The 26,533-nt window shown below is 44.7% G+C and overlaps 1 protein-coding gene across 1 annotated transcript in view; it reads right to left on the reverse strand.

Moving 5' to 3' along the window:
• RNF157 (ring finger protein 157) overlaps positions 1 to 26,533 on the reverse strand; it is a 105,077-nt gene that overhangs the window by 10,655 nt on the left and 67,889 nt on the right. The window contains exons 6-18 of the mRNA XM_084838180.1: positions 26,152 to 26,218; positions 25,377 to 25,420; positions 23,250 to 23,297; positions 22,707 to 22,778; positions 21,047 to 21,206; positions 20,541 to 20,653; positions 17,759 to 17,997; positions 16,508 to 16,616; positions 15,671 to 15,782; positions 13,830 to 14,014; positions 12,692 to 12,757; positions 11,473 to 11,521; positions 8,249 to 8,359 (exon numbers count right to left, since the gene is read on the reverse strand). Of these exons, the coding sequence (XP_084694306.1) occupies positions 8,249 to 8,359; positions 11,473 to 11,521; positions 12,692 to 12,757; positions 13,830 to 14,014; positions 15,671 to 15,782; positions 16,508 to 16,616; positions 17,759 to 17,997; positions 20,541 to 20,653; positions 21,047 to 21,206; positions 22,707 to 22,778; positions 23,250 to 23,297; positions 25,377 to 25,420; positions 26,152 to 26,218 (1,375 nt within the window). The remainder of the gene's footprint in view (positions 1 to 8,248; positions 8,360 to 11,472; positions 11,522 to 12,691; positions 12,758 to 13,829; positions 14,015 to 15,670; positions 15,783 to 16,507; positions 16,617 to 17,758; positions 17,998 to 20,540; positions 20,654 to 21,046; positions 21,207 to 22,706; positions 22,779 to 23,249; positions 23,298 to 25,376; positions 25,421 to 26,151; positions 26,219 to 26,533) is intronic.

Raw genomic sequence — 26,533 nt, forward strand, 5'->3', positions numbered from 1 at the left:
ATGCCATTCCTGAGTTTAACACAGGTCTGATTTAGAATCATAGAATAGTAGTGTTGGAAGGGGTCTACAACGCCATCGAGTCCAACCCCCTGGTCAATGCATTTCACACCATGTCTACAACCAAGTACACAAAAGAATGGGTTTCCCTGTAACACTTCCAGAGAAATATGCCCCACTTCCACAGTTCAGTGAGGAAATAGGAGACAGGGGATAATTAGAATCACAGAATCACAGAATAGTAGGGTTGGAAGGGGCCTATAAGACCATTGAGTCCAACCCCCTGCTCAATGCAGGAATCTAACTCAAAGCATCCCTGACAGATCGCTGTCTGGCCTCATCTTGAACGCCTCCAGTATGGGAGAGCCTGCTACCTCCCGAGGTAATTGGTTCCATTGTCATATTGCTCTGTCAGGAAGTTTTTCCTGATGTTCAGCCGGAATCTGGCTTCCTGTCATTTGAGCCCATTATTCCATGTCCTGCACTCTGGGATGATGGAGAAGAGATCCTGGCCTTCCTCTCTGGGACAACCTTTCAAGTACTTGAAGAGCGCTATCATATCTCCCCTCAGTCTTCTCTTCTCAAGGCTAAACATGCCCACTTCTTTCAGTCTCTCTTCATAGGGCTTTGATTCCAGTCCCCTGATCATCTTTGTTGCCCTCCTCTGAACCCTCGCCAGATTGTCTACAACCTTCTTGAACTGTGGTGTCCAGAACTGGACACAGTACTCAAGATGAGGCCTAACCAGTGCTGAGTAGAGGGGAACTAGTACTTCCCGGGATTTGGAAGCTATGCTTCTATTAATGCAGCCCAAAATGGCATTTGCCTTTTTTGCAGCCACATCACATTGTTGGCTCATATTCAGCTTGTGATCGACAACAATTCCAAGATCCTTCTCGCTTGTGGTGTTGTTGAGCCACGTATCCCCCATCTTGTAACTGTGTGTCGAGGGCTCCTTGGAAGTCTCTCTCAGTCTAAACCAGTAGCCAAGTCCAGACACAGACAAAGGAATTCCTTTCAAAGCTTTATTCTTCTTTTACAACTTAACAACTATACCGATTGCAACTAGATCTGAGCAGCACAGTACCTATGCCCTAAGTTGGAACAGTTGGTCCCCATTTGAAAGGGAATTACTGGCAGACCCCTGAACTTAAGGACTAGGGAGAGTCCCTCCCCTTTTCCCTTGGAGCCTCTGGGCGCAGCCGTTGTTTGCGCGCCAACCTGGCACTTCGCCTCCTTTCCGCGCCCTCCATCTGGCACCGCTCTCTGCGTCTGCGTCACACATCCACTAAGTCTGCTATCTGTGCTTGGTCACTCCCTGGACTGCTAACTAAAGTAAGAATGCTGGTGGGAGGATTCTCCGTCAGCAGTTGGTCCTGGGAAAGAGGAGCGCACTCCTCTCCCAGGAGCAACTGCTCTTCCTCAGAATCAGAACTACTCTGGGATTCTATGGGCTCAGTGTCCACCCTGACAGTGTGCATTTGGTTTCTTTTTCCTAGGTGCAGAACTTGGCATTTATCCCTATTAAATGTTATTCTGTTGTTTTCTGCCCAGGGCTCCAGCCTATCAACATCACTTTGAATTTTGTTTCTGTCTTCCAAGGTATTAGCTATCCCACCTAATTTTGTGTCATCTACAAATTTGATCAGCATTCCCTGCACCACCTCCTCCAAGTCATTAATACAAATGTTGAAGAGCACTAGGCCCAGGACTGAGCCCTGCGGTACCCCGCTCGTTACCTCTCCCCAGTTTGAGAAGATCCCATTGATAAGCACTCTTTGAGTCAGTTTCTGTAGCCAACTGTGGATCCACCTGATCGTTGTTTCATCTCGCCCACTTTGAGCTAGTTTGCTCATCAGGATATCATGGGGCACTTTGTCGAAAGCTTTGCTGAAGTCGAGGTATATTGTGTCCACAGCATTCCTATAGTCCACAAGGGAGGTTATCTGATCAAAAAATGAGATCAGATTCGTCTGGCAGGATTTGTTCTTGACAAATCCATGTTGGCTTTGAGTAATCACTGCATTGTTTTCAAGGTGCTTATAGGTGGATTGCTTTATCATCTGCTCCAGAATTTTCCCAGGGATTGATGTCAGACTGACTGGTCTGTAGTTCCCAGGTTCCTCCCTCTTACCCTTTTTGAAGATAGGGACAACATTAGCCCTCCTCCAGTCATCTGGCACTTCCCCTGTCCTCCATGATTTCTCAAAGAGAATAGACAGAGGTTCTGAGAGTTCTTCTGCCAGTTCCTTTATGACTCTAGGATGCAGTTCATCTGGCCCTGGAGATTTGAACTCATTCAAAGTCATTAGGTGTTCCTTGCCCATATGCCTATCGATCTCAAGCTGCAATCCTGCTCCTTCAGCCTGTACTTTGCCTTTGCCAGGGGGCTCATAGACCCTCTTTTGGGAGAAGAATGAGCCAAAGTAGGAATTGAGCACCTCTGCCTTTTCTTTGTCATCTGTTATCATTTTGCCATCCTTATTTAATAGTTGAACCACCATTTCTTTCCTCTGCCTTTTACTATGCACGTATCTGAAGAAAGCCTTTTGGTTGCTTTTAGCATCCCTCGCTAACCTCAGCTCGTTCTCAGCTTTAGCCTTCCTGACGCCATCCCTGCAATTCTGTGCTACCTGCCTGTACTCTTCCTTTGTAGCTTGGCCTTCCTTCCACTTCTTGTATGTGTCCTTTTTTTGTTTTCAGGTCATCTCTAAGCTTTTTGTGAAGCCACATTGGCTTCTTCTGTTGTCTTCCACCTTTTTTTCTTGTTGGAATTGTTTGTAACTGTGCCTTTAGAATTTCCTTTTTTAAAAAGTCCCACCCATCTTGGACTCCTTTTCTTGTTAGAGTCACTTGCCATGGGACCTTACTGATCATTGTTCTGAGTTTATTAAAATCGGCTTTCCTAAAATCCAGGGCACACGTTTGGCTACACTCGGCTTTTGCTTCCTTTAGAACCAAGAACTTAAGTATAACGTGGTCGCTTTCCCCCACAGTTCCCGTAACTGCTACTTTATCCACTAAGTCATCTCTGTTGGTTAGGATCAAGTCAAGGAAAGCCGATATTCTAGTTCCTTCCTCTATCTTCTGTAGGAGGCAGTTATCAGCAACACAAGTCAAGAATCTCTTGGAGGGGCTATGTTTTGCAGAATTAGTTTCCCAACAAATATCGGGGAAATTGAAGTCCCCCATTACTACTACATCATGCTTCCTTGAAACCTTGGCAATTTGCTTTTCAAAAGTTTCATCCTCGTCTTCTCCTTGATTGGGTGGCCGGTAGTAGACTCCGACCACCATGTTCCTTTTATTCTTTGCTCCATTTATTTCAACCCAGATGCTCTTGATGGGGCTACCAAGCTCATCTTCCTGTATTTCTCTGCAGAGATATGTATTTTTAACATATAGTGCAACTCCACCTCCCTTTCTGTTCCTCCTGTTCTTTTTGAACAAGTTATATCCTTCAATTGCTGTATTCCAGTCATGGCAGTCATCCCACCAAGTTTCAGTTACACCTATCAAGTCATAATTTCCCTCCTGTATTAAGAGTTCAAGTTCATTCTGTTTGTTTCCCATACTCTGGGCATTAGTGTATAGACACTGAAGACCATGTGCTTCATAGTCTGGCTTTCTTCCTACATGTTTCTGAAGACTATTATTGGGCGCTATTAGAGCTGTTCTCTCCGTTGCAGTGCATGAGCCTTCATCCATTGTTACCCCCAACTTTACGTCTCCCTCCCCTGTAGGATTCAATTTAAAGCCCTCCTGATGAAGTTCTTCATGCTGTGGCCAAACACGTTCTTCCCAGCCTTTGTGAGGTGAAACCCATCCCTTGCCAACAGTCCATCTTCCAGGAAGTATAGCCCATGGTTCCAGAATCCAAACTCTCACACCAGCACTACCTTCATAGCCAGTCATTTACCCGGAGGATTTTTCTTTCCCTTTCTGTCCCTCTTCTAACTACAGGAAGGATGGATGAGAAAACTATCTGGGCCCCAAAGTTCTTGAGTTTCCTTCCCAAAGCTTCGAAGCCTTCAAATTAATGTAAACACACCCATAACATATTGAGTTGGTCAGTAGCAAGGTTATCATTAACCACTGCCAGTTCTCCCTGTATATGTATTATACTATGAGGAAGTAAATAAGAAGTTGATGCCACCAATTCATTTCTTCTTATATTCCCCACTGACAGAGAGAACACATAAGCCCACATATGCCCTTATCATTTTTGTGGATATTTTTGCTTTTCTGGAAAAAACATGACATCTAGTGTTAGGGATGCTTATCCATAATGACAGATAGTGAATTTCTTTGCAAGAGTTGGATTTTTTTATGTTTTACATATTAGTTCCCATATTAGTATTCATGTCCGTTGTTTTCCAATTTCAATGACAGCGATGCATTACGCACACATTGTACCCCTTGCTGAAAAAAGGAATTTTTTTTACCAGCTTGTTATGGCACAGAGTGTCAAGCTATTATTTACCAATTCTTGTCTGAAGTAGTGAGACTGACCAGCTTGCTATTGCACTGGTGTTAGGCTATGTGAAATAGGCTTAATTGCACAATATATTGTGCAAGTAGTCAATGTTTTTCACTTCAGACCCACCTACATGGGGCATTTACTCCAGTTCTACTCCACCCCCAAATGGATAGTGTCAGATGATGCATGCTGTTCTAGCTAGCCCAGCATTTCTTGCCCTAAATCTGGTTTTGTTTCAAACTCATTTTGTGTTGAATTTTCCTGTCATAGCGGCTTCAGTGCTGTTTGGGAGTCTGTATGACCTCAGCTGGCTTCGGCATGGGCTGGTGGAAGCAGAGCTAATTGGCGGAAGGGAAAGTAGTGTAGGGCGGGGGGAGAGCAGAGGGGTAAACATGTCTACTCGGGAGTAACACATTGCCTCCAGTTCCACTTTGCCAGCCCTGCTGTTTTAAAACTGTGCAGCTACGAAGGAGAACAGCTGAGAGACGCTGGCTCAGTTGCTGCCTCTCACTTTAAATAGTCATTGGGCTTGGCAGGGGGCGAGGATCCAGCCCTGCTGTTTTGAAGCTGTGCAGCTGCGAAAGAGCACAGGTGAGAAACGGTGGATGCCTGTTGATTCAAAGCAGCGCAGCTAAGAAAGAGTGATTGCCAGGGCGGCTGATTTTCATGAACATGTATTCAGAAGCACTTCATTGAGCCCACGTTTGTTTGGGGCAGGGGGGGAGCCTCTTAATTGGGCTGTTAATATACATCAAAGACAACATGCTAGTCGCTCTCCCCCCTCACTGGTTTCACGCTCTCTGCTCTCAGCAGCTCTCGCACTCCTGCTCAGTCTCTGGGCGGCAGCAGCGGCAGCTGCCCGTGTGCCTGCCCACCTCATAAATGTGTGTGTGAATGTGGGGTTTGTCATGAACGTCTACTCGTAAGCAAGTCCCCCATTGCACTTTGTTGAACATACGAGGGAGGGGGAGTAAGCCTCCGCTCATTGGCTGCCCTGCACCTACACAATTGCTGACGTTCATTTCTACTTGTGGCGGGACTTGCCCACCCCACCCCAACTAATGTGGCTTCGGTTCCCATATATACCGCAAAAGCGCAGGAATACAGCACTGTATGTACTGTGGAAAGAGCTAATTCGATTCTGTGAAAATGTGGATTTTGCCCAAATTGCTTCACAAAGCGTTTCCTTTTGGATTGGCCCCTCCTTTTGGTAGATCCATGATAAGCTGTTCGGGATCCTGTTGCTATATTTGGAATACTGATTTGCTCCTCCGAGTATGCAGTGCCCATCTTGGGAAATGATAATCAACTATATTCATTGCATTCATATAGGTGACTTTATTATATAAAAAGAGTAGCAGCACAGTCAGTTCTCTGGCTTCTAAGCATCAAGATCTCTGGAAAAAAAATGTTCCAAGGATTTATTCTATTGCCCTCTAATTTCAGTTTGTAGCCAACCTCTCTCAAGGGCTGTGTGGTAAATAGTACTAATGACTAACAACTGATCCTTATCTGCTGGACTAATGCAGAATTATAAGCATTTCCCAGTTTGAATGTTCACAATTGGAGGGGTCATGGATACACACTAAATTGTACTTAACGAGGCATTTGGTCAGAATTTTGCCCAGCTCTTGGCTTTTACACAGTCACATATCACCTGGAGGTACCAACATTACAAGGACAGAATATGGTGCCCTATTTTCACCTCGTAGCTTCAAATGACCTTGCCTGTGGCTGTGTTTAAATGATTCCTGCCCCAGAAGAAAGATGGCATTTGTTACCATTGTTATAGGGTCTCTTATCTGCTGGCACATATGCTGTTGCACAGCAAAGCCTGGATTAACTCTAGTATTTCCCAAGTGGAATAAATTATAAATAGGGACAGGATGACAGCGGAGGAAGAGGGTTAAGCTTGCTAGGAGCTATGTAAGAAAGCGGGAGGAGATTAAGAAAGCTCTCCCCCTCAATAGCAGTGAATTAGACCAACCAAGAAAAAATTCTTATAGGTATCTCACATTTACAGCCTTGAAGCTTTGGGGGAAGTTGAAGTAAGCAAGGGATGGGTTGCTATGGTTTTACAAAATGACAACAAATTTACTGACATGGATGGGAGGGTCTGATGCATCTCCATTTTGAAGGTTTGGGGCATAAGCCAGAGAAGGTCAGGCAAACTGAAGTTCCATTGAAATCAATGGAAGTTAAACATACACAAGGCTTGTGCAACAGAACTCTGGCATGTCAAATCATTTCTAGATGACACCCATGCATGCAATCTGCCGCGGACTGTTGCTGCACTAGCCCCATACATTTCAATGGGACTTACAAGGAATTGTGTGCATAGTTTCTAACATTAGACATCAAATTTATTTAATTTTCATTAATCCTGGACCAGTAATGCCAATTTGCACATCTATAAATAATGATTCTATTCCACCCACATTTCAGTTTCATCCAGACCCATAAAAGGACAGTCAGTAAAATTTTCGACCATTCAGCAACCTGGCGAAATGGAAGGAATGGAAGCATGGGTTAAGAAGAAAACAAAAACAAGAACTGTGTTGGCGTAGAGTGAACATGAACTTTCACACTGATGAAATCCAGTGGGGCAAAAAGATCAGTGAAAGAGCAAAGACACAAACGAAACGTACCCAAGGTTAGTAACAAAGTAAGGTGGGGATGAGATACCAGGATTAAGCCAAGGGATATTAAACATGGCTCTAACAAGAATGTGTTCATGCTTGTTCATTAACTTTGTCACTACTAGGCTAGCTACGTGTAAAGAAAGAATGAAATCTGAAGGGCTTTTTACATTAGAAATACAATGCAATTGGGGCAATAACTGGGTCTTATTTTGGTACAAAATTCCATGATTGGATGAAATAGATGCTATAAAATAGATCTTGTACCCAACAGAACTACCCAACACTTGAAGACTTTGTTCTGTATTTCTATAGGAGTTGTCAACTTATCGCACTACCCTTAATCCTGTTGGGAAGAAGCTCCATGAATCTGGGACTCAGATCTAAAAGTTAGCCACGTTTCTTATGCCATGTGTATGTGAACAAATCTAAAATATACCTTCAACTGCTTTCCCCATCATGGCTTTCCTCCAAGGAACCCTGGGAACTGTAGTTCTGTGAAGGGGTTATGGCCCTGGCCTTAATTGGTAGGTGGGAACTCCTAAGTTGGTTACAGGCCAACCTAAAGTGTGTCAGTAGTGCCATTTTTTTCTTGGCTTCAAAAAAGTTTTAAGAAGAGAAAGATTGTGGAGGGGAAGAGAGCAGAACACTGGGGGAGAAGGAAGAGGGTGGGGAAAAATAGAGATAAATGAAAATATATATAGTAAACATTAAAAGTGGATACCACATTACAGGCTGGATATGGCTCTCAGATCTGAAAAGGTTAAAGACTGATAGGCAAGGAACTTTTAATGGAGATGTTTCAGCACCCTCCAGAAACTACAATTCACAGAGTTCACTGGGGAAAGCCATTTAAAAAATGTGCCTTAAAGTTAGGAATCTTGAAATGTATTTCCACATTGTATGTGATGCAAGGCTGGGCAGGGCAGCAAACAGCATATGGATTTTAAATATTAGGAAAATGCCACAGCTGAGCACTATCCTTTTTACCTATTTCCTCATGTTGTACAACTGTATGTATACACAAATATTAATGCTCTGACAGCTGTCAGACAGGTGACAGGTGTTTAGGGTGGGCAGGATTCCCCTTCCACCTCCCCACAAAGTTCATGTTCAGCAGACTGCCACTCACCAGGTAAGCAGGCCTCAGAGCACAGCTTATTGTCCAGTGCTTTCACGCTTGCGTTGCCAATGTCATTGTTATTGTCACACTCCATACCTAGGTATGCGCCTGTCCTTTGGCCTGTAAGGGAGTTAATGAAGTTAGAGAGGGGATGGGGCTCAGTTTTAATTTTTTTCCTCCTTCTTAAAATAATGGAAAATACAACATTTTATATCAGAAATTGGAAGAAAAAGAGAAAACCTCAACCATTTTAGCCAATGGGGGTAGAGAGTGGACAATAAGGCATTAGATTGTGATGCATCTGCATTAGCCATCCTGAATGGCTTCCTCAACCACCTCCATTTTCATTCTTTTTTCAAGACAATTCTTGCCAATGAGGGAGAGTATATGGGATACAGGAGGATATTTAACCACGTCTGTCAAGGCACAGAAGCAGGTTATAGAGCAGCAGGGGAAACCTAAAGAAAACAGCTGTATAAGTCTATCACCAGTTCATGCTTTTGCAGGTCTCTGGCCTGTGTCTGAGCCCTCTGAAGGAAATTATTTGAATGATTAAAAATATATAAAATGTTGACTAATTTAAAGGCCTAATAAATTATTACCTTCCCAGCAAGTGCAACACCACAAAAAACCTCACTCTCCTGTGAAATGGAAGCATTGAACTGTAATATTGGAAGGACGTACTGCCCTGGGCACAACCCTCTCCCCAGGTAGCCATGGGAATGGTAGTTCTATGAGGAGGGATATTGGATTTCTAACAGAATTCTCACTGCATCTTCACAAAAACTATAGTTCCCAGGATTCCTTGAGGGATGCCATGAGAGTTGCACTGGTATAAAATTAGGGTAAGAGTCTATAGAACAGATCTGCCTGCTATGAGAAGCTTTGGACATGAACAGCTTCTTGTGGCAAGCTGAAGGTATGATTGCCTTGGGCTCCCTCAGTAATATCCAAAGCAAGTCTTCTCACACATTTCCTCAGGGGTTTATCATTTCATTGCATTTTCATTTCTAATAGTTATAGCTCCAGTTGCCAGTACATGCAAATTGCTACCTAGGCAGATCTTGAACTTCCCACCTTTCTAAATTGCACGAGAAATCTAATTGAACCAAATGTACATTTCAAAAGGCTGCTTCTCACGTTTCTGTAGCAGCCAACAACATTCAGGAGTGATCCATTCCAGACTGCACCGCTTGTGAAAATGCTTTGACCTAATCAACAGCGGCATCCGTTTTAACAAGCTGTGCACAAAGCAAGCCCATAATGCATTATTTTTCATTAAATTTAGAGACTGCCATTTCCAAAAAACACACAGCCATACATACATACATAATATATGGGAATTCTAGATACCCTCAGGAAAATGAATAGGAATTTTGCCATTAGACTCAAAAAGAGCAAAAACCTTAGCCAGATTTCACACTGCTCTTTGTAAAAGGAAAACTGAAAGTCATGAGCATCTTCCTCTAATAACTCCTCACGGAAACACTGAAAGAGAAGTATTCCAACAGGAGTGTTTTGGGTGAGCCTTTGCTTAATAAATGCACAAAAACTAGCGAGACGCAAGAACATCAAACCAGCACACCAGGACCTCCAAATATACCACACACACACACACACACACACACTTGTGCCATTTAAAAGGCTTTTCGTTATTTTAGAAGAAAACCTTATGGTGACAGAATCTCTCTGTTTAGTCGACTGCTAAGAAGCAAAACTGATGTACAGTCAAGTGCTCTGGCTGAATTGGTTTACGGAGTGGGCTGCTGAATATGTGTTGAAGTATTTTGCTGCATGATCGCTGTAGGAGGTAAGCATGCAAGCCCACTGAAATCTCAGAAGCACAGATGGCACTAAAGCAGAAGTTCCAGCCATGGGAGACAGAGGTGCAGGGAGAAAGAAAGGGAATGGCATCCGCCAACCCACGGAAAAGGCATCATGGTGTCTTGAGCCCTGCCATTATACCCTTATCTAAAAATGGGTTTGCTACCTGGTATCAGGTTACAGAGGGTGTAAATGCAAGAAAAAGAAAATGGTCACAGTCTCCCCATCACTATGAACAGGTCAGCATGACACAGAGTTTAGTGAAATTACAATTTGCTCCAGCTATTGCTTAATTTGGTCCAACTCCTGCTGAAGGTTTTAACCCCAATGTATACAACAACAACAAAAGGCAGCAGCAGCATGAAGCAGGATAAGCCTAAGGGCCACTCTGCAAGCATATCAGGAGGCAGAAGCCTGCAGCTAATTGGCATGTTTTACTTGCCACTGATTTGCATAGGCTTTGTGGATGCTAACATCTACAAATGTAATACATGTGGGTTTAACCTACTTATTAAGCATCCTGTTGTCATATTTTCAAGCTGCTACTGACCATGAGAACCTGAAACTCAACTTTTAAAAATGGAAGCTGAGATTCTCAGGGTTCTAAGAAGAGCCCATGAGCCAACTAGAAGCTTTTTGGAGGATACAAGCCACCTCTTCTTAGTGGTTTATAGGTCTTATGATGAACTTCTATAAAATGGAGAGTTTTACTTATTCTCTAATATGCCAAACACTGAGGAAGGGAGAGGAAGCTCATTTTAGCAGCTTTCACTACCTGCTACAGCGAGAGCTCCTCAATGGATTTTATGACAGTATCAAACCAAACTTAAGTGGGACCAAAAACCCTAACACCGAGTCAAGAGCACTAGACTGTTGTTGGAGGCACCTACCATATTTATGTCATCCAAGTGTCTGCGGAATCTCAGAATTACGAAAGAACATTTAGGCATGCATTAAGCACCCAAGGGAAATGTCATCCTGAAGATGTCTGCAACACCTCAGGAGGAAATGGCGTCTAAATAACTTTAGAGCGTTCACAGTCTTAGCTTTTGGACCCTGACCCGACCAATTCTCTAAATTGTAATCTTGGAATGAAGTAGATGATAGGAGGAGGAAGGGAGAAGAGAGGGTACTCACTCAAACTGCCTTTTTACTTGTTCTTTCTGAGCTGAAGACAGCTGCAGAAAGAACCCCATATTTTGATAGTGAAACAAACATACTGAAAATGTAGAGGAAAAGCTATCAAATCCCATTATGTTACTGTTCCCCACACACACGCCTCCAACCCTACCACACACACGTTCACCCTCCTCAGCCTTGCTCTTCTCTATGTTCCACAGTGAACACTGCCAGCAGGATGGGAAACAGAACCAAAATGGAACAAGAAATAAGGGTCCAGTCTCTGTTACCATCTTCCTGTGTGGGAGAGTCATCCTCTTCCTCCATGACATCATTCCCCTGCCACAAAAGAAGACAAAATATGAATATAAAAAGACAAAAGGGCTTGTCATGCATTGAGGAAGACAGAAACTGAGATACCAGAGCTGGGTTCCTTCCTTCAAGGGACGCTGGGGAAGCTATCTTCTATGTCAGGAGTGGGCAACTTGTGATGTTTTGGCCTACAACTCCCATCAGCCTTATAGGGAATGGTGAGGGATGATGGGAGTTGTAAGCGAAAACATCTCAAAGGCCACAAGTTGCCCATCCCTGTTCTATGTCATTTCTCTGCAAGGAATTGCCATGAATATAGCATACAGAGTTGAAACACACAGGAGAGTTGCTATATGATACAGCTCTTACTGGGCTGCACCATTACAGATTATAGGTGGGGGAATGCAGGTTTGAATGTTCCTCTATAGTCAAAACTCTTTGATCGATGTGCCATGCAATTCTATCTCAGGGTTAAGTTGTGGTCATTTAGGCCAAAAGCTGTAGTTACTCACACACACTCCTAGCAGTCATCAAGGAGAAGGGGTGGTTACAATAGAAGGGTCAAACACAAGAAGTTCTGGTCTAGGCTTGATGGCAGGCGCTCAGCTGGAGACTCTCTGTGAAACTCAGTGGGATGCGGCTTTGACCACCAGAAAGCCACCACTGGTGCCCATGGTCCTTGAAATTTGGATTGTTTGTTCCTAGTTCCAACCACACAGGAAAAAGGTCATTCTGCCAGGGCAAAAAGGAATGGGGCCCTAAAGAATATGCTCAGCTAACAACTCTGCTGACAAAGATCCAGATTAGTAATGCCAACGTGTTCCCTCACTGGTCCAGAATACTTCCTAGATCCCATTGTTTTGAGCTGCAAATTGCTTCACTGCGTGGTCCACAGTTCCTGCATCAACTCCCCCTTTATCACGTGACCCACCTGGGATCTTTCTCTTCATCCAATTACTGCTCCTTAGAACAAATCCTAGCTGCCCAATCCACAGCATTTTCTGACTGCAGCATTTTATGTTATCCCTTGGCCCCTCCCTGCTTTATGCTCGCTCTCTTTCTTTTGGATGCCTTAGTGTTCGGGGCCTCAAAACAAGAGTTTGCACAGAAAAGCTATAGCTGTTAACTTTTACCTCAAAGTCATCCATTCCCTTCAGACCCCATATGTTAAACAGACTTTCAGAGATGGAGCTTTACCTCTGCATCTCGCTCCTCTGCTGAGATACTGATGAAGTTTGCATCTGGAGATTCAACAGGGGTTGACTAAGAGAAGAGAAGAGACTTGGACTTACTGGTGAGTTTCCTATAGAGACAGGCTATGAGCATAGAATCATAGAATCATACAATAGTAGGGTTGGAAGGGGCCTACAAGGCCATCGAGTCCAACCCCCTGCTCAATGCAGGAATCCAAGTCAGAGCATCCCTGACAGATGGCTGTCCAGCTTCATCTTGAACGCCTCCAGTTTGGGAGAGCCCACCACCTCCCTAGGGAATTGGCTCCATTGTCATATTGCTCTAACAGTCAGGAAGTTTTTCCAGATTGGCATCTGGCCAATTGCACCAGTGGTATCAACCCCAACACCCTACACACTTCCTAATTTTTTAATCTAATCTCTCACTTGCTTTTCACCTCTTCTCTCAAATCGGTCTGTGAACAAGACATGGGTGACGATGCAGCCTGGCTATCACAGACCCATTCTCTGCCACTCCTAGGCTATGCATGCCTGGCCACATCCAACATGCTGGTAGCTACACACACATTTACTGCCATCTTGAATGTCAGATGTGTCACAGCAGCACTGGATTCCACCCAGCAAGCACAGATATGGCTTGAATTACTTCTTAAACACCAATGCGTGGGGAATTTTCAAAAATGTCAAGAGCTAAATGAAGTGCTTTGACTACCTTGGTATGAACATACCCTTATACCAGCCTTCAACAATCAGGTGCCCTCCAGATGTACTGGACTGCAACTCCCACCACTGCCAGCATGGCCATTGGGAATGATGGGAGTTGCAGTCCAATGCATCTGGAGGGCACCAGGTTGGGGGAGGCTGCCTCAGGCAATGATAACTTTAATCAAGGACATGAACGACGACCCTCGTCCCCATGCCCCAAGACATGGTCTGAAGGCACAGGAGGCAGCCACCTTGCTAAAGCTAAGCAGGTCTGGTCAGCGCTTGGAAGGGAAACCACCTGGGAACCACATGTAGCTACCTTGAGTTCCACCATGGAAGAAAGGTGGGATATACATATAATAATAAATAAATAAATAAATCCAAGCGTTTCCGCCACGTGCCACACTTGATCAGGTTATAGGGCTTGCCATACTTACGTCTCCTTCTGAAGGCATCCCGCTGGCAACAGGAGGGGATGGAATCATGTCTCCCTCTTCCTCCGTGCCAGGAGGTACATAGGAGCCTGACATGGAAGACATGGTGTCAGTGCTGATCTCAGAATGCTGGCTTTGGGAGGAGGCCATGGACATGACTGACTGTGCCAGACTGCTGCTAACGGGATCTAAGGAAAGAGGGGAGGGTGCAGGCAACACATGGTCAGGGAGACTGGTTATAAGAGAGCCAATTGCTGGTTGCTGGTACTGTTTGTATTTTAGTTTTAGCTGCCTTGAGCACCATTTGGTGGAAAGATGGGATACATTTTAAGAAACCAAGCCTTAAAGAGTTTCCAAGATCCAACCCAACCTTCTGTCCTGAACAATTAAGTTCCTTATTCTGTTGTGTGCTGAACTGAGCTATTATGTTACATGGCTTTTTTCTTCCTGCTGCTTTAATATTGCATCTGGCTTCTACTCATGTGTCCTTGGACAGTTTATGAACAGTCCCTGTAGCTCAAACTCTGATTAATCCACTTATCCATCTATTTGTGCTGCTGCTCAAACTTGTAGCAATGGGGGGGTGGGGGTTCACCATTAGTTAATTAGCACAATTTCAAGGAAAACAGGAGACCAAGGGGGTATCTCCACGAGCAATTTACTGCGAGGTTGCTGTGTTCGGAGGTCGTTTGGGGCACATGACATCGTGGCCATCTTGCAGCCACTCCGGAGTTTCCCACCGAAAGACCAGTTCTTCTGAGACTACTTTTAGTCTGATTGTTTTCTCTTAATTTGGCTTGTCTGCACTTCTGTTGTGGTGTGTACCACCTCCGCATTTACTCTGCCAGGTGTGTGTCTTTCACCTGGCCAGGACCTCACTGAGTCGGTCAAGGGGCGTTTCCCCGATGTTTCCGCCATTTCACAGCTGGCTGTCAGAGTTCTGAGTTACCTCACGGCATTTACTTCACCTTGCCTACTGCTAAACACTGGTGGCCATCCCCGCAAAGTATAGGTGTGCTCCGGGCAGCCTCTAACTTTTTTTTTTTTTTTAAAGTAAAGCATTAAAGCCAAATAGCAGTTTTGTCAGCAGTACCCACACCCCCATCTCACTATCGTGCATTTGCCAGCAATTCTTATACCCCCATCTCACTATCGTGCAATAGTGATGGTGAGATAGTGGGTATAGGAACTGCTGGAAAATGCGTGATAGTGAAGTAGTGAGATAGGGGGTAGTGCTTGCTAATGCAGTTTTAAAGGGAAAGAAATAAAAAAAATTGGCAGAAGCGGGCATAGGCTTGTTTCCTAAATATCGATGCTGTGTTTCTTTACTGTTTGCTTTGTTGCTGTAAGGAAGTAATTAATGTGAAGCTTCACTCCTTCGCATTACAGGAGCTTCAGGGGAAGGAGAAAGGGGGGGTAAAGCCTGGAAGCGGGAAGGAGCCTCTCTTATTGGCTGAGCAGCTCCTGCCAGTCTGATGACATTCACTCCAATTCCCCCACCCCACCCAGAAGTATGTTCCTGTGAAGCGACTTAGAATGGTGCGGTGCCCTCATTCGTGGAGCCCTGTGCAGACCAAAGCTGGTCCCTTGAAAAATCCAGGTAAGCTACCATCCGTTTCTCCTTCTGTTATTGTGGAGACATCCCCCAAGTCAACACATCTGCAAAAACATTTTTTTAAGAACAAGTATACACAGTGGATGTGCATTTGACCCTTGTCGTCTACTCTGCACCCAGCCTATGTAGACCTTCCCCTCTGCCAAGAAGGACAGTAAGGTGGTGGAGAAACCTCTCATTATGCTTGGCAAGGAGTCCCTCGGTGACGTGTGACCCTTTCCTATAGTACCTTCTGGGGAAGAGATAGTAGAGGAGAGAGGTGTCCCTGTACATGAAGACTGGTCTATTGCTCCTGAGGAGGATAAGGTGAGGTTTTCACTTTCTGGTGTCACACCACATTCCTGAAAAACATGGAAAAGGTTGTCATTTCCCATGAAGCAACTATTACTGTGAGCTGGGTGCTTGGTCTTGCCATTAGAGATGGGCAAAATCTCCGAAGCTTGTCTCAGATTAATTTAGGAAAGATCAGAGACTTTCCAAAAATAAAATCAAAAGCTCTTCAATAATTTCCTCAAGGCAATCCAAGGCCTGAAAAAGTTAGCATTTTAAAACTGGCCCTAAGCAATGTAACAGAGTGACCTATGTCCATCACATTGCATAGGGACACTTTTAAGAGAGTCGCGGGGGCTCGTGGCAGTGAAGCAATGCCAGTTTCAGCTGTAAAAACCCCCATGATTCCTGGCTAACAAAGGATTCCCCCTGCCTCTCCTGGCCTGGCAAAGCATTGAACCACCAGGGAAAGCCAACAATTCCTGTCTGGGTCTGGACTGTAATCTGAGACTGAGAGGAATTTCAGGCCTTGTCAAGATCACCTCTCCATCAGCTTTTATGAGCCTCTGAAGTTCTTGTCCGAGCCTGCCCTGGGAGAACTTCATCAGCATCCCCCTCAACTTTCCATGAGTGACTACCAAAACCATTGGGTTCAGCTCCCAGGATCTCTGAAGTGCAAATTGTACAATCTGCCCCTCCTAGTGTGTGTGCTATACAACTAGTCTGCAAGGGACAGGGGAATTGGGGAGAAGCAGAGGTGGTGACTGAATAAAGACCTTTCCAAACAAACAATCACCTCCTCATGAGGATGGGGAGACTTCCTTCTAGAAATCTTGATTTCAGATTCACTGCAGGTTTTCTCATCCTCCTCTTCACGTAGAACTGAGGAATTCTGAGAGATTGTCCTGGTGAAAAGAAACAACCTAATAGTGAATTTTCTTCTAGTATAAATGAAATGGGAGGAGGGGAAAGGGCCCTGAAGAGCTACAGGACACCACAGAAAATGTAATTGCCCATTTACAACTGGCTAGATGCATCGGAAAGGCAGTTAGTTACACCAGGGACAGGAGACAGAGAGCTTCTCTACACCAGGCTTTTATCCTGCCCCTTTTCTGGGGCTTCTGCTTCTGGATTCTTTGTGGGATTAAGATCAGCTCCTTTACATATGCTTACATGTGCTTTTGGGGGGGATTTTCTTTCTCTGCAAGTTCTATATGTTTCATTGTACAGCCACTAGATGGCACTGTGATATAGCAAGATCCCAGAAATTCATCAGCTGTTGGCATGCTTCAAAGCGCAATTAACATTTATTGCTGCATTTTCCCTCTCAAGAAAAAAAAATGGGATAAATGTTACAAACCATGGGAGAGGCCCTGGAGGTTGACGATGTCGTGTAAAGGTCCTGAAAACTTCTGTGAGCGACCAGTCATGAGAACACAATAAAAGCCTCATGAGGAGAAGCCCATAGACACTAGTACAGAATGCAGCAGCTCGGCTACTGACTGGGGTGGCCTTACTGCATACATATTAGGCTTGTGCTAAAGATGTACACTGGCTGCCAATCTGCTACAGAGCTAGGTTTAAAGTATTGGTATTAGTATGCAAAGCCCTATACAACCAGGACCAGGACACCTCAAGGAACATCTCCCCCTATACCAACCTCCCAGGCTACTATGATCTTCAGGAGAGGCTCTGTTGTCTATGACATGGCTGACAGATTTCCTTTTGGCGGTGACACAGAGATGGGCCTCCTGCCCTGTGGAATGATCTCTCCTCTGAGGTAAGTCAGGCCTCAATGCTGGCATGTTTTAAGCATTTACTGAAAATGTGTATGTTTACTTTGCCTTTTCTCCAACTGTGGGCTGTTTTGGAACCAGTCTCTAATATAATACTTTTGTTTGTTTATTTTTGTATTCCTTTGGAAATGGCTTTGGGATTTGTTCAATGACAAGCGGTATATAAACATCATTATCATCATCATCATCGGACAGGGATACCAGTCACCAGACTTTGCGGAGTGGGAGGGAGACTTCAGCAGGCCACTTACTTGGACAGGCTCTTCTTCAGCTTCAGTCCTTGGCTGCCACAATCCAACAAGTGGTCAAGGGGAGACAGTGTCCGGACAGGAGGCAGGTGGCTGTCACTGCCGTATGAGGGCAGTATGCTTGACGCATGGCTATCCCCAAGCACGTGGAGTGGAAGTGCCGCTGGGGACGGAGTGAGAGGCCCATTAAGAGCTTCCAGGAGGGAGACCACCTCATAGCCAGGAGGGATGTTCTCTGAAGACTAGAGGGACCAGAGATGCGGGTGAGAAGGGCACTCTCCTTAGTATCAAACACAGCTTTCACAAGGGAGCCCAAGGCAGAACAGAGAGCTTCAGACACCTCCAAAAGGAACCTGACTTGTACACAAGGGGAGCAAGAGAGACTGAGAGCATCTCTACACCATCCTAAAATCCTGCATTTAAAAGAGGCTTTCTGCTTCTGTTTTAAATGCAGGATCACAACGGACTCCCTTTACATGGGCTCCCTTTTCCCCCGCCCCTTTCTCCCTCCTTCTCCCACTTATCCAAGTCTTCCATATGTTTCACTGATCTAGCTGACTTGGATTCCTGCATTGAGCAGGGGGTTGGACTCGATGGCCTTGTAGGCCCCTTCCAACCCTACTATTCTATGATTCTAGTTCCCCTTCTTGCCGCTTTTCCTTTTTCACAGAGGGAACTCAAGTGGAATACAAGTGGGGTAATTTGATAGCTCATTATTTCCGATCTTTTAACAAATGGAATAAAGGTAATTTAGTGTGGGAGACGCTCTGGAGGTTCACGACATCATCTAAAGGGCCCGCAAACTTCCGCGAGTGTGCAATCTCAATAGCAGGATGAAGAAGCCCTGAGAACGCTGACAGAAGACTTGCTTATTTTACATAAAATTGCTTAATGTGCATGCTTTATTCTGCACTGGATAATTTGGATTTCTTAGCTTGGAAAGTTTTGGCTGGAAGAAGAGGTTGAGGTTGTATGGCTATAAGAGGGGTACAGGAACATCCTTGGGTGCCAGAGCTATGGAGAACACAGAAGCCCCCCACCCCCAGGAATCTTCCTGAACGCAACATTCAATTATTCAAATAAGCCTTCACAGTCATGAGGATACAGTGCATGCTCTTATCCTAAACATGAAAAAATCTGCCCTAGCTCACTCAGGGTGCTTCTAGATGAGGCTTTTCTAGAGCCATCATCTGGCCTCATTCACAGAATTTTACAGTGGATCCAGACGTTGTGTTCTTCTGCTAATAACCGTCTTTTGTTTTCCTACCACTTCTTCTGTCTATTTCCTTATCGCAGAAAATCCATTAAGAAGAAGAAGAAAAGAATAGCTGCACAATATTTTGCAGTTGGTAGCACTAGGGCCCTCTGTCTGGAAGCACCTTCATACTACAGAGGCAGCAGTAAATTTGTTCTTGGATCATATTTCTTCAGACTGTGTATGTGGGAGATTCACATTGTCGAATTATTTCCTCATGTGGGGAAACTCCATGCACACACAAAAAGTGACGTATCAGAGGAGAAGACTGGGCTTGAATTCTTCTCCCTAACATGTAGCTTTCTAAGCAGAAAGCTGTTTAAAAATAAAATCAGTACACGAGGAGGAGCATTTAATAATGCCATATTCCATCTGGAGGCTGAAATAATATTCCAAAAAATCTCATCTGCTCTTTGTATGAAGTAGGTCCTAGATGCCAAGAATCCCAGTTCTCCACTAGACTGATAGAAGATCTGCACTAAATTCTGGGCATGAAGAAGAATGGCAGCAGAGAAACATCCCAATCTATGAAGGTGCTGCTGGGACAGAAGAGACTTCTGTAGTGTACAAGCTACAGCCTTAAATGCCTCCACTGCCAAGAGGTGTTCTAGATCTCCAGTTCCTCTGTTCTCACCCATGGCTTCGGGTTCAAGGCCTTTATTTGCTTTATTTTTACCAGGATGCCAGAGTCATCTGAAGGAAAGATGGTCAACTGTTCTTTACTTCTTTCTCACTTGAAACCCATGTGTGTAAGTTACATTTTTAAATAAAAAAAACATATAAATGATGTATATATATTCTTTACAAAGTTCAGTGCTCGTTATAAATTTATGTAAATTGAATTGCTACAACAAATTAAACATAAGCCATATTTATAGATGTACATGCCTTATTTTGCCAATAATTGTGAAAGGAACTCCAGTCCTGAAAAACGTCACTACATTGTCTCTCTTTCATCCTAATACAATTTGTTTGGGTAAGATGGTATATTCATGTCATTAGTTTTCCATTTATTATGCAATGGAAGGTACCAAAAGCACTCTTCCTTCCCTACCATGCTGAGCATATACTTATAAGCATGTGGTGGACATGCACCAAGGAATATAGTCAATTAGTGCCCCCCCGCCACAAGCCCACCTATATTTACAAACACAGTCCTTCTTCATACTTCGCAGACACCAGTATAAACACTATAAACATGATTGTTGCATCACATGCAATTGGGTTCTGACTTGCCTTAGTACTTTTGGCCCCACCCCTTTTGTCTTTGGTCCCACCAACCACTGGGATGCAGTCAAGAGTTTCTCCGAAAAAGAATTTAGTCCTTGGGCTGAAATAGGTTCAACACCCCTGCACTAGCTGAACAACTGGCCTATAGCAGCCTCTCTGCAGCTATACTACAGGAGAGGTTTTTAATTCTGAAAGTTAAAAGAAAGCCTCTGAGGTCAACACTTCTGCAACAAACTATTTCACAGCCCAAAAGACCAGCTCAGCAAAGACAGGAAAGTCTGTTGGCACACCAATACTAACCGAATGTTCCTCCGAGTCTGACGTCTGGGAAGCGATGATAGGGTTGAAGCCAGTTGGGGAAAGGGGTCCAAGCTTTTTTCTCATTGCTCTGATCTGCAGCAAGGCCCGAAACGCTGCATGGCAAGAGACTGCGATCAGGGCAGGGCGGGGGGCAATGTAAGCAGCTTCCAAAAACATCCAAATTATGAGGTCAGAGCTTATTTTTAAAGGTTTTTTTTTATGAAACATTAACAGAACATTTTGTGCTATAGTGGGGCACGACCACTGGAACTACTAAAATAAGATACAAAGCAAGGATTGGCTGCAGTTCTTTATGCTCTGATGATAGTATGCTCTGACAAATGAGTCTTTACCACAAATGAAATACATTTAACACACTGAATGTGCATAACGTTAAATTTCCCAAAGTTAGAAGATCAAACAGGATAAGCTATTGATTTTCCAGAGAGAGTGAAGTGTACCAACTTTAGCCTCAAATCAAAATGTTAGTGAGCTCAGGAACTTACGCAACCTGCAGATGGGGCAGTTGTTGGCTTGGTAACGCAGGGTGTCAGCACAGGTATTGCAGAGGCAAAGATGGCGGCAAGGTAAGATCAAGGTATCCCGGACATCCGAGAGGCAGACCACACATTCTGCGCTATTGTCACTCACCTCATCCTCTGCCACCTGGATGGGAAAGCAGAGCAAACTAAAACCTTACTTGCCATAATGGGTGGGGACTGACATTCAAACTTTTCCATAATGAGCTTGAATAGAGTGTGAGTGCTGTTTAGGCATAAGAACATAAGAAGAGTCATGCTGGATTTACACAGGCATACTGGAGGTAGCACATAACCATCAGGACTAGTAGCCATTCATAGCCTTCTCCTCCAGGAATTTATCTAACCCCCTTTTAAAGCCATCCAAATTGGTGGCCATCACTACATCTTGTAGAAGTCAGAATCATGGAATCATAGAATAGTAGGGTTGAAAGGGGTCTACAAGGCCATCAAGTCCAACCCCCTGCTCAGTGCAGGAATCCAAGTCAGAGCATCCCTGACAGATGGCTTGAATGCCTCCAGTGCAGGAGAGCCCACTACCTCCCTAGGTAATTGGTTCCATTGTCGTATTGCTCTAACAGTCAGGAAGTTTTTCCTGATGTTCAGCCGGAATCTGGCTTCCTGGAACTTGAGCCCATTATTCTGTGTCCTGCACTCTGGGATGATCGAGAAGAGATGCTGGCCTTCCTCTCTGTGACAACCTTTCAAGTACTTGAAGAGCGCTATCCTATCTCCCCTCAGTCTTCTCTCCTCAAGGCTAAACATGCTCAGTTCTTTCAGTCTCTCCTCATAGGGCTTTATTTCCAGTCCCCTGATCATCTTTGTTGCCCTCCTCTGAACCCTCTCCAGCTTGTCTGCATCCTTCTTAAAGTGTGGTGCCCAGAACTGGACACAGTATTCCTGATGAGGCCTAACCAGTGCTGAGTAGAGGGGAACTAGTACTTCCCAGGATTTGGAAGCTATGCTTCTATTAATGCAGCCCAAAATGGCATTTGCCTTTTTTGCAGCCACATCACATTGTTGGCTCATATTCAGCTTGTGATCGACAACAATTCCAAGATCCTTCTCGCATGTAGTGTTGTTGAGCCATGTATCCCCCATCTTGTAACTGTGCATTTGGTTTCTTTTTCCTAGGTGCAGAAATTCCATAGTTTAACTATGCGCTGTGTGAAGAAGTACTTTTATCTGTCCTGAATCTCCCACCAATCAGCTTCATGGGATGACCCCAGGTTCTAGTATTGTGAGAGAGGGAGAAAAATGTCTCCCTGTCCACATTCTCCACACCACGCACAATTTTGTACACCTCTATCATGTCTCCCCTTACTCACTTTTTTTCCAAGCTAAACAATCCCAGGTGTTGTAACCTTCTCTCATAGGGGAGATGCCCCAGCCCTTTGATCATTTTAGTTGCCCTTTTCTGCACAGGCAGATTTACAAAGACATGGGAGAAAAATGGTAAAACCTGAACAGTAACCAACTGGATGCTAAAAGTGTTCGGCTGTAAATAAACAAATTACCTTTTCTGCCATAGCAGCATTCCAAGACTGGTTTTCATTTACAAAAACAAACAAAAGCCTGTTTGTGTGCAACATGTAAATGGCCCTGCATCTCCAGCTCCAATTCTCACCTTGGAATCTTGTGTATTGTATTTGTTTTCTATTCCATAGATCTCCTGAAGCAGGTAACTCACTCCATCCACCTAGAAAACACACACACAAGACACCCAATGCCACAGATGTTATGGGAAAAAGTAGGAGTTGGGAACTTCCAGAAACAAAGGCTGCAGGGTGCCGCACAGAGAAATGACTTCCTTCTATCCTATTTTTCCCCAATCAAAAGATGACCATCTGCTTCAGTGCATCTGAACACACCTTGCGAAGAAGCCATCTTCAATGCCTCTAGCCTACCCCAACTTTTTTTGGTTACAAGATCAAACTATCCAGGTTTCCCCCTTCCCTTTTATTTAAAAGCTTTCTGGAATAGGCACTGTTAGGAGATAGGATTGGGTTGGATGGCCCATACATCTTCAGTGCCCCCCAAGATACCTGTCTCAGGATAGTCCCTTCAATAGTTCTTCTAACCAGTATCCCAGACAGCTTCCCTGGAAAGGTAACTGGGGACATAGCTGTACTAAGAGGCCGCTGCCACTATATGTCAACCGCACACTCACCACTTGCTTCTGTTTGAGGGGCTTCACACAAAAGCTGCCATCAGCATGCTGAGAGAAAGACACAGATGATCAGATAGAACTTTGGCATCGCTGTGTGTTAAAAGAGGCTTTACAGAATACATTTGGGATGAAACAGCATTCACCCACTGAAGCGCAACTGTTTAAAAGAACTTGTTTGCCATGTAATAGAATGCAAAAGGAATGTATTCTATTCATGTTGTGCCATGTGCTTCAGAAATCCAAGTATCACTCCCCTTTTAGCTCAAGTCCCTTTTACTCTCCCAGGATAATTCATTACTATTCTAGTTCTCACAAAAGATTATAGTTCAAAACAGCCTTCAGTTCATTATATTTATTTCACTCTACAGATATAAATATTTTTTTACATTTGCTTGACCATGAATAGCTACTTGGGGTATACATGCAGGCTAATTAATTCACTGAAGAGATTCTTGGTTGTTATAAGTTTAGGATGTTTCCATCTGGGTTGTAACAGCTTGTTTTCAGATTATGCACCACTTTGAACATTCATGTCCTTTTCTTTGGGATTTGGATATACTGTATGCAGATAGAGCAGATGCAACACTACCACTGTGTAGCTAAGGGTGAAACAAGTGTTCAAAAATGCCACCTCCCTGATAAAATCCCGAGCTTGCAACACCTTCAGCTGCCAAGTACCCACACCATTTCTTGGTCACCTCCAATTCTGTGGAAATGCTCTGCTTTGGGGTGGGGTGGAAGGAGGGCTCCACCCCTTCTCTTCTTCTGCCAGAGGTCAACACTGTCCAGGGAAAAGGGCCACCTTTCAAACATTGCTCAAGTGATGTGGGAATGTGTGTGGCTTCCTAAGGCATTCTTCTGGTACTGGAACTGTCTTTCCAGATGGGGTGGTGAGTAGGAGATGGAGACGACTGCAGCTGCTGAGTTGACGGTGAGCTTCAAAGGCAGGGGTGGCCAACACATGGCACGTGAGCTGTATGAGGCGCTCCAGGGCCATTTTTGTGCACCCCTTTCTTAATTTGCCACCACGATTCTGCTTGAAAACAAGGCACAAACTTCCTTCATGCCTTGGTTCCTTGCAAAACCACCACTGCCAAATTTGGAGGCAGTAGGGGTGGAGTGCGGATGCCAGCAGGTTCTGGGGAAGACAATATGTCCCCCCCCACACACGCACTCCTGTTCTAAGGTGCAGACGTTTGCAATGGAGCAGTCCTGTCATACCCAGGGTCCTTGGAAAGTCGTTCTGGGTGAAGTCAGCCTTGCCTGCCAGTTCCCCAAGTAGCTCAATAGTCTTTCTATCCTGTTACCATGGTCTGCGCTCAGGGGATTTCTACACCAGCCTAAAATCCCGCATTTAACATGGGGCTTTCCACTTCCATTTTAAATGCAGGATCACAACTGATTCCCTTTACACGTGCTTCCTTCTCTGTAAATGGCCGCCCCCATACCGTTATGTTTCCGTGAAGAGGCATTACACACGCTCCAGGTTCAGCGATGCTTGCTCCTGGGTTCCTGCCCCTTTCCCTCCTCTTGCACATTACTGGTGGATGGGGACTGACAGGCTGACAGCCCCACCACTGATCTCCCTGGGCCCCGCCTCCCTCTTCCATGCTTTTGGCCAGTCCCTGCCGCTCAGCCCCTCTGCCACTCCTCCACTCTGCCGCTCCCCCTCTGCCACCATGTGCTGCCGCTCTGCTGCTCTGCAGGCTGAAAATGGCGAGAAGCCAAAATGGCTCAGGTGCAGGAAGGCTGAACACCCATCAGACCTTCGTCACTACCTTCAACATCATGATCACATCCCCAACAACCACACTCAGCGCTTCATTCACACTAGGGGAGAATTACATGGGGAGGACACTCCATTTGAACATATCTGGAAAAGTACCCCATTTTTTCCGTTTGAGGAAAACACGGGATAGGTGGGAAGAAATAGTGGAATAATGACTGGACAACAACAACATCATGTAATGGACCCGCACAATTCAGTGAGTGAGCAACCATGAATGCGCAATTAACTTGAGGTGTAGAGATCCCCTCAGAGTGAGTTCTTTACCCACATTTGGAAACCTGAACCCATGTACTATTCATAAAAGCTAGCTCGGACAAGGGATCAGCAGGGACACTCACCTTCTCAAAAGTTGCCAGTAGTACATGGCAATGACCCATATGCTCTGCAAGACAAGAACACAGGCAAGGGTGTTTGCGATTCACACCCATGCAGAAACCTGTATGCAGACAGCAATTCCCAACCCCCACTGCTGCCTGATTCTTTGACAGGGCTGGTTTAACTTGGCAAAAATTATGATGTTAATTGAGGGCACAATCCTGTGGCGATGCCCATAAGCCCCTGAACTCGGAGGCTTAGTGGGAGGAGCGGCGGAGGCAATCTTTGCCTCCGCACTCCTCCCACTCTCCATTTTGGTTAGGCAGGCTTTATTGCCTGTCTAGCTGGGACTCTGCGGAGAGGAAGGGAAGGAGGCTGTGGAGGCCTGGAAATATGTTGCATCCTGGTTTCCCCAGTCCCCTCCCTGCCCACCGGCACGCCCCCTTTGTGACCTCAGAGAGGCAGCCGGTGCAGTTTAGGAGCGTGGACTCCTGTGATCAGAGCACCGTCTCTGACCTCGGATCCAAGAATCCAAATTATCCTATGGCCCCCGCAGACTCTGTCTAAGGGCCATCGGATTGCTCCTAAATGTGCAGAAATAGCTTGTTACAGGCAGTTTTCAGAGTATATTTGTTTGCCAATCCTACTCAATAGGGCATCTAATACATACATGGAATGTGGTTACTTAATTAGAAGCTGTGTTATAAAAGCACAGGGACAACTTCCAAGATAAGCAATTTGGGAATCCATGTTAAATAAGCATTTTTAAGGTTTAAATTCATTTTGAACATCCCTTACCATCTCCTTCATCTACCACTGCAAGAACCACCATGGGATAGACTTCACGGTCCAGATCAAAGCCCAGCTGCAAAAAGCAAGAAGGAGCAAAACTGATGCAGTATTAGGCTAAAAGATCAGTTAGATCAGTAGAATTATTACTGTGATTCACATCTGCCAGATAAGTTGCCTACTGTGACAAGCAGAGATATCCAAAGACTCGAGATCAAAGAGCTTGTAATTCTGCAACTGCAAGCCCTCACAGAATTTGGCATTTAGAGAAAAATGTCTGGAGAAAATGTATGTTGGCCATAGAAGTTCAAGTTTGAAAGACAAATAGTTTGTTCCATCCAATAGTTGTCATGGTGGCATAGAAATGCAGGAGAGAGACTGTTTAAGAATT

Source organism: Heloderma suspectum, chromosome 2 (assembly GCF_057233095.1).
Source record: "Heloderma suspectum isolate Gila_16-S chromosome 2, 16-S_ref, whole genome shotgun sequence".
NCBI lineage: Eukaryota > Metazoa > Chordata > Lepidosauria > Squamata > Helodermatidae > Heloderma > Heloderma suspectum.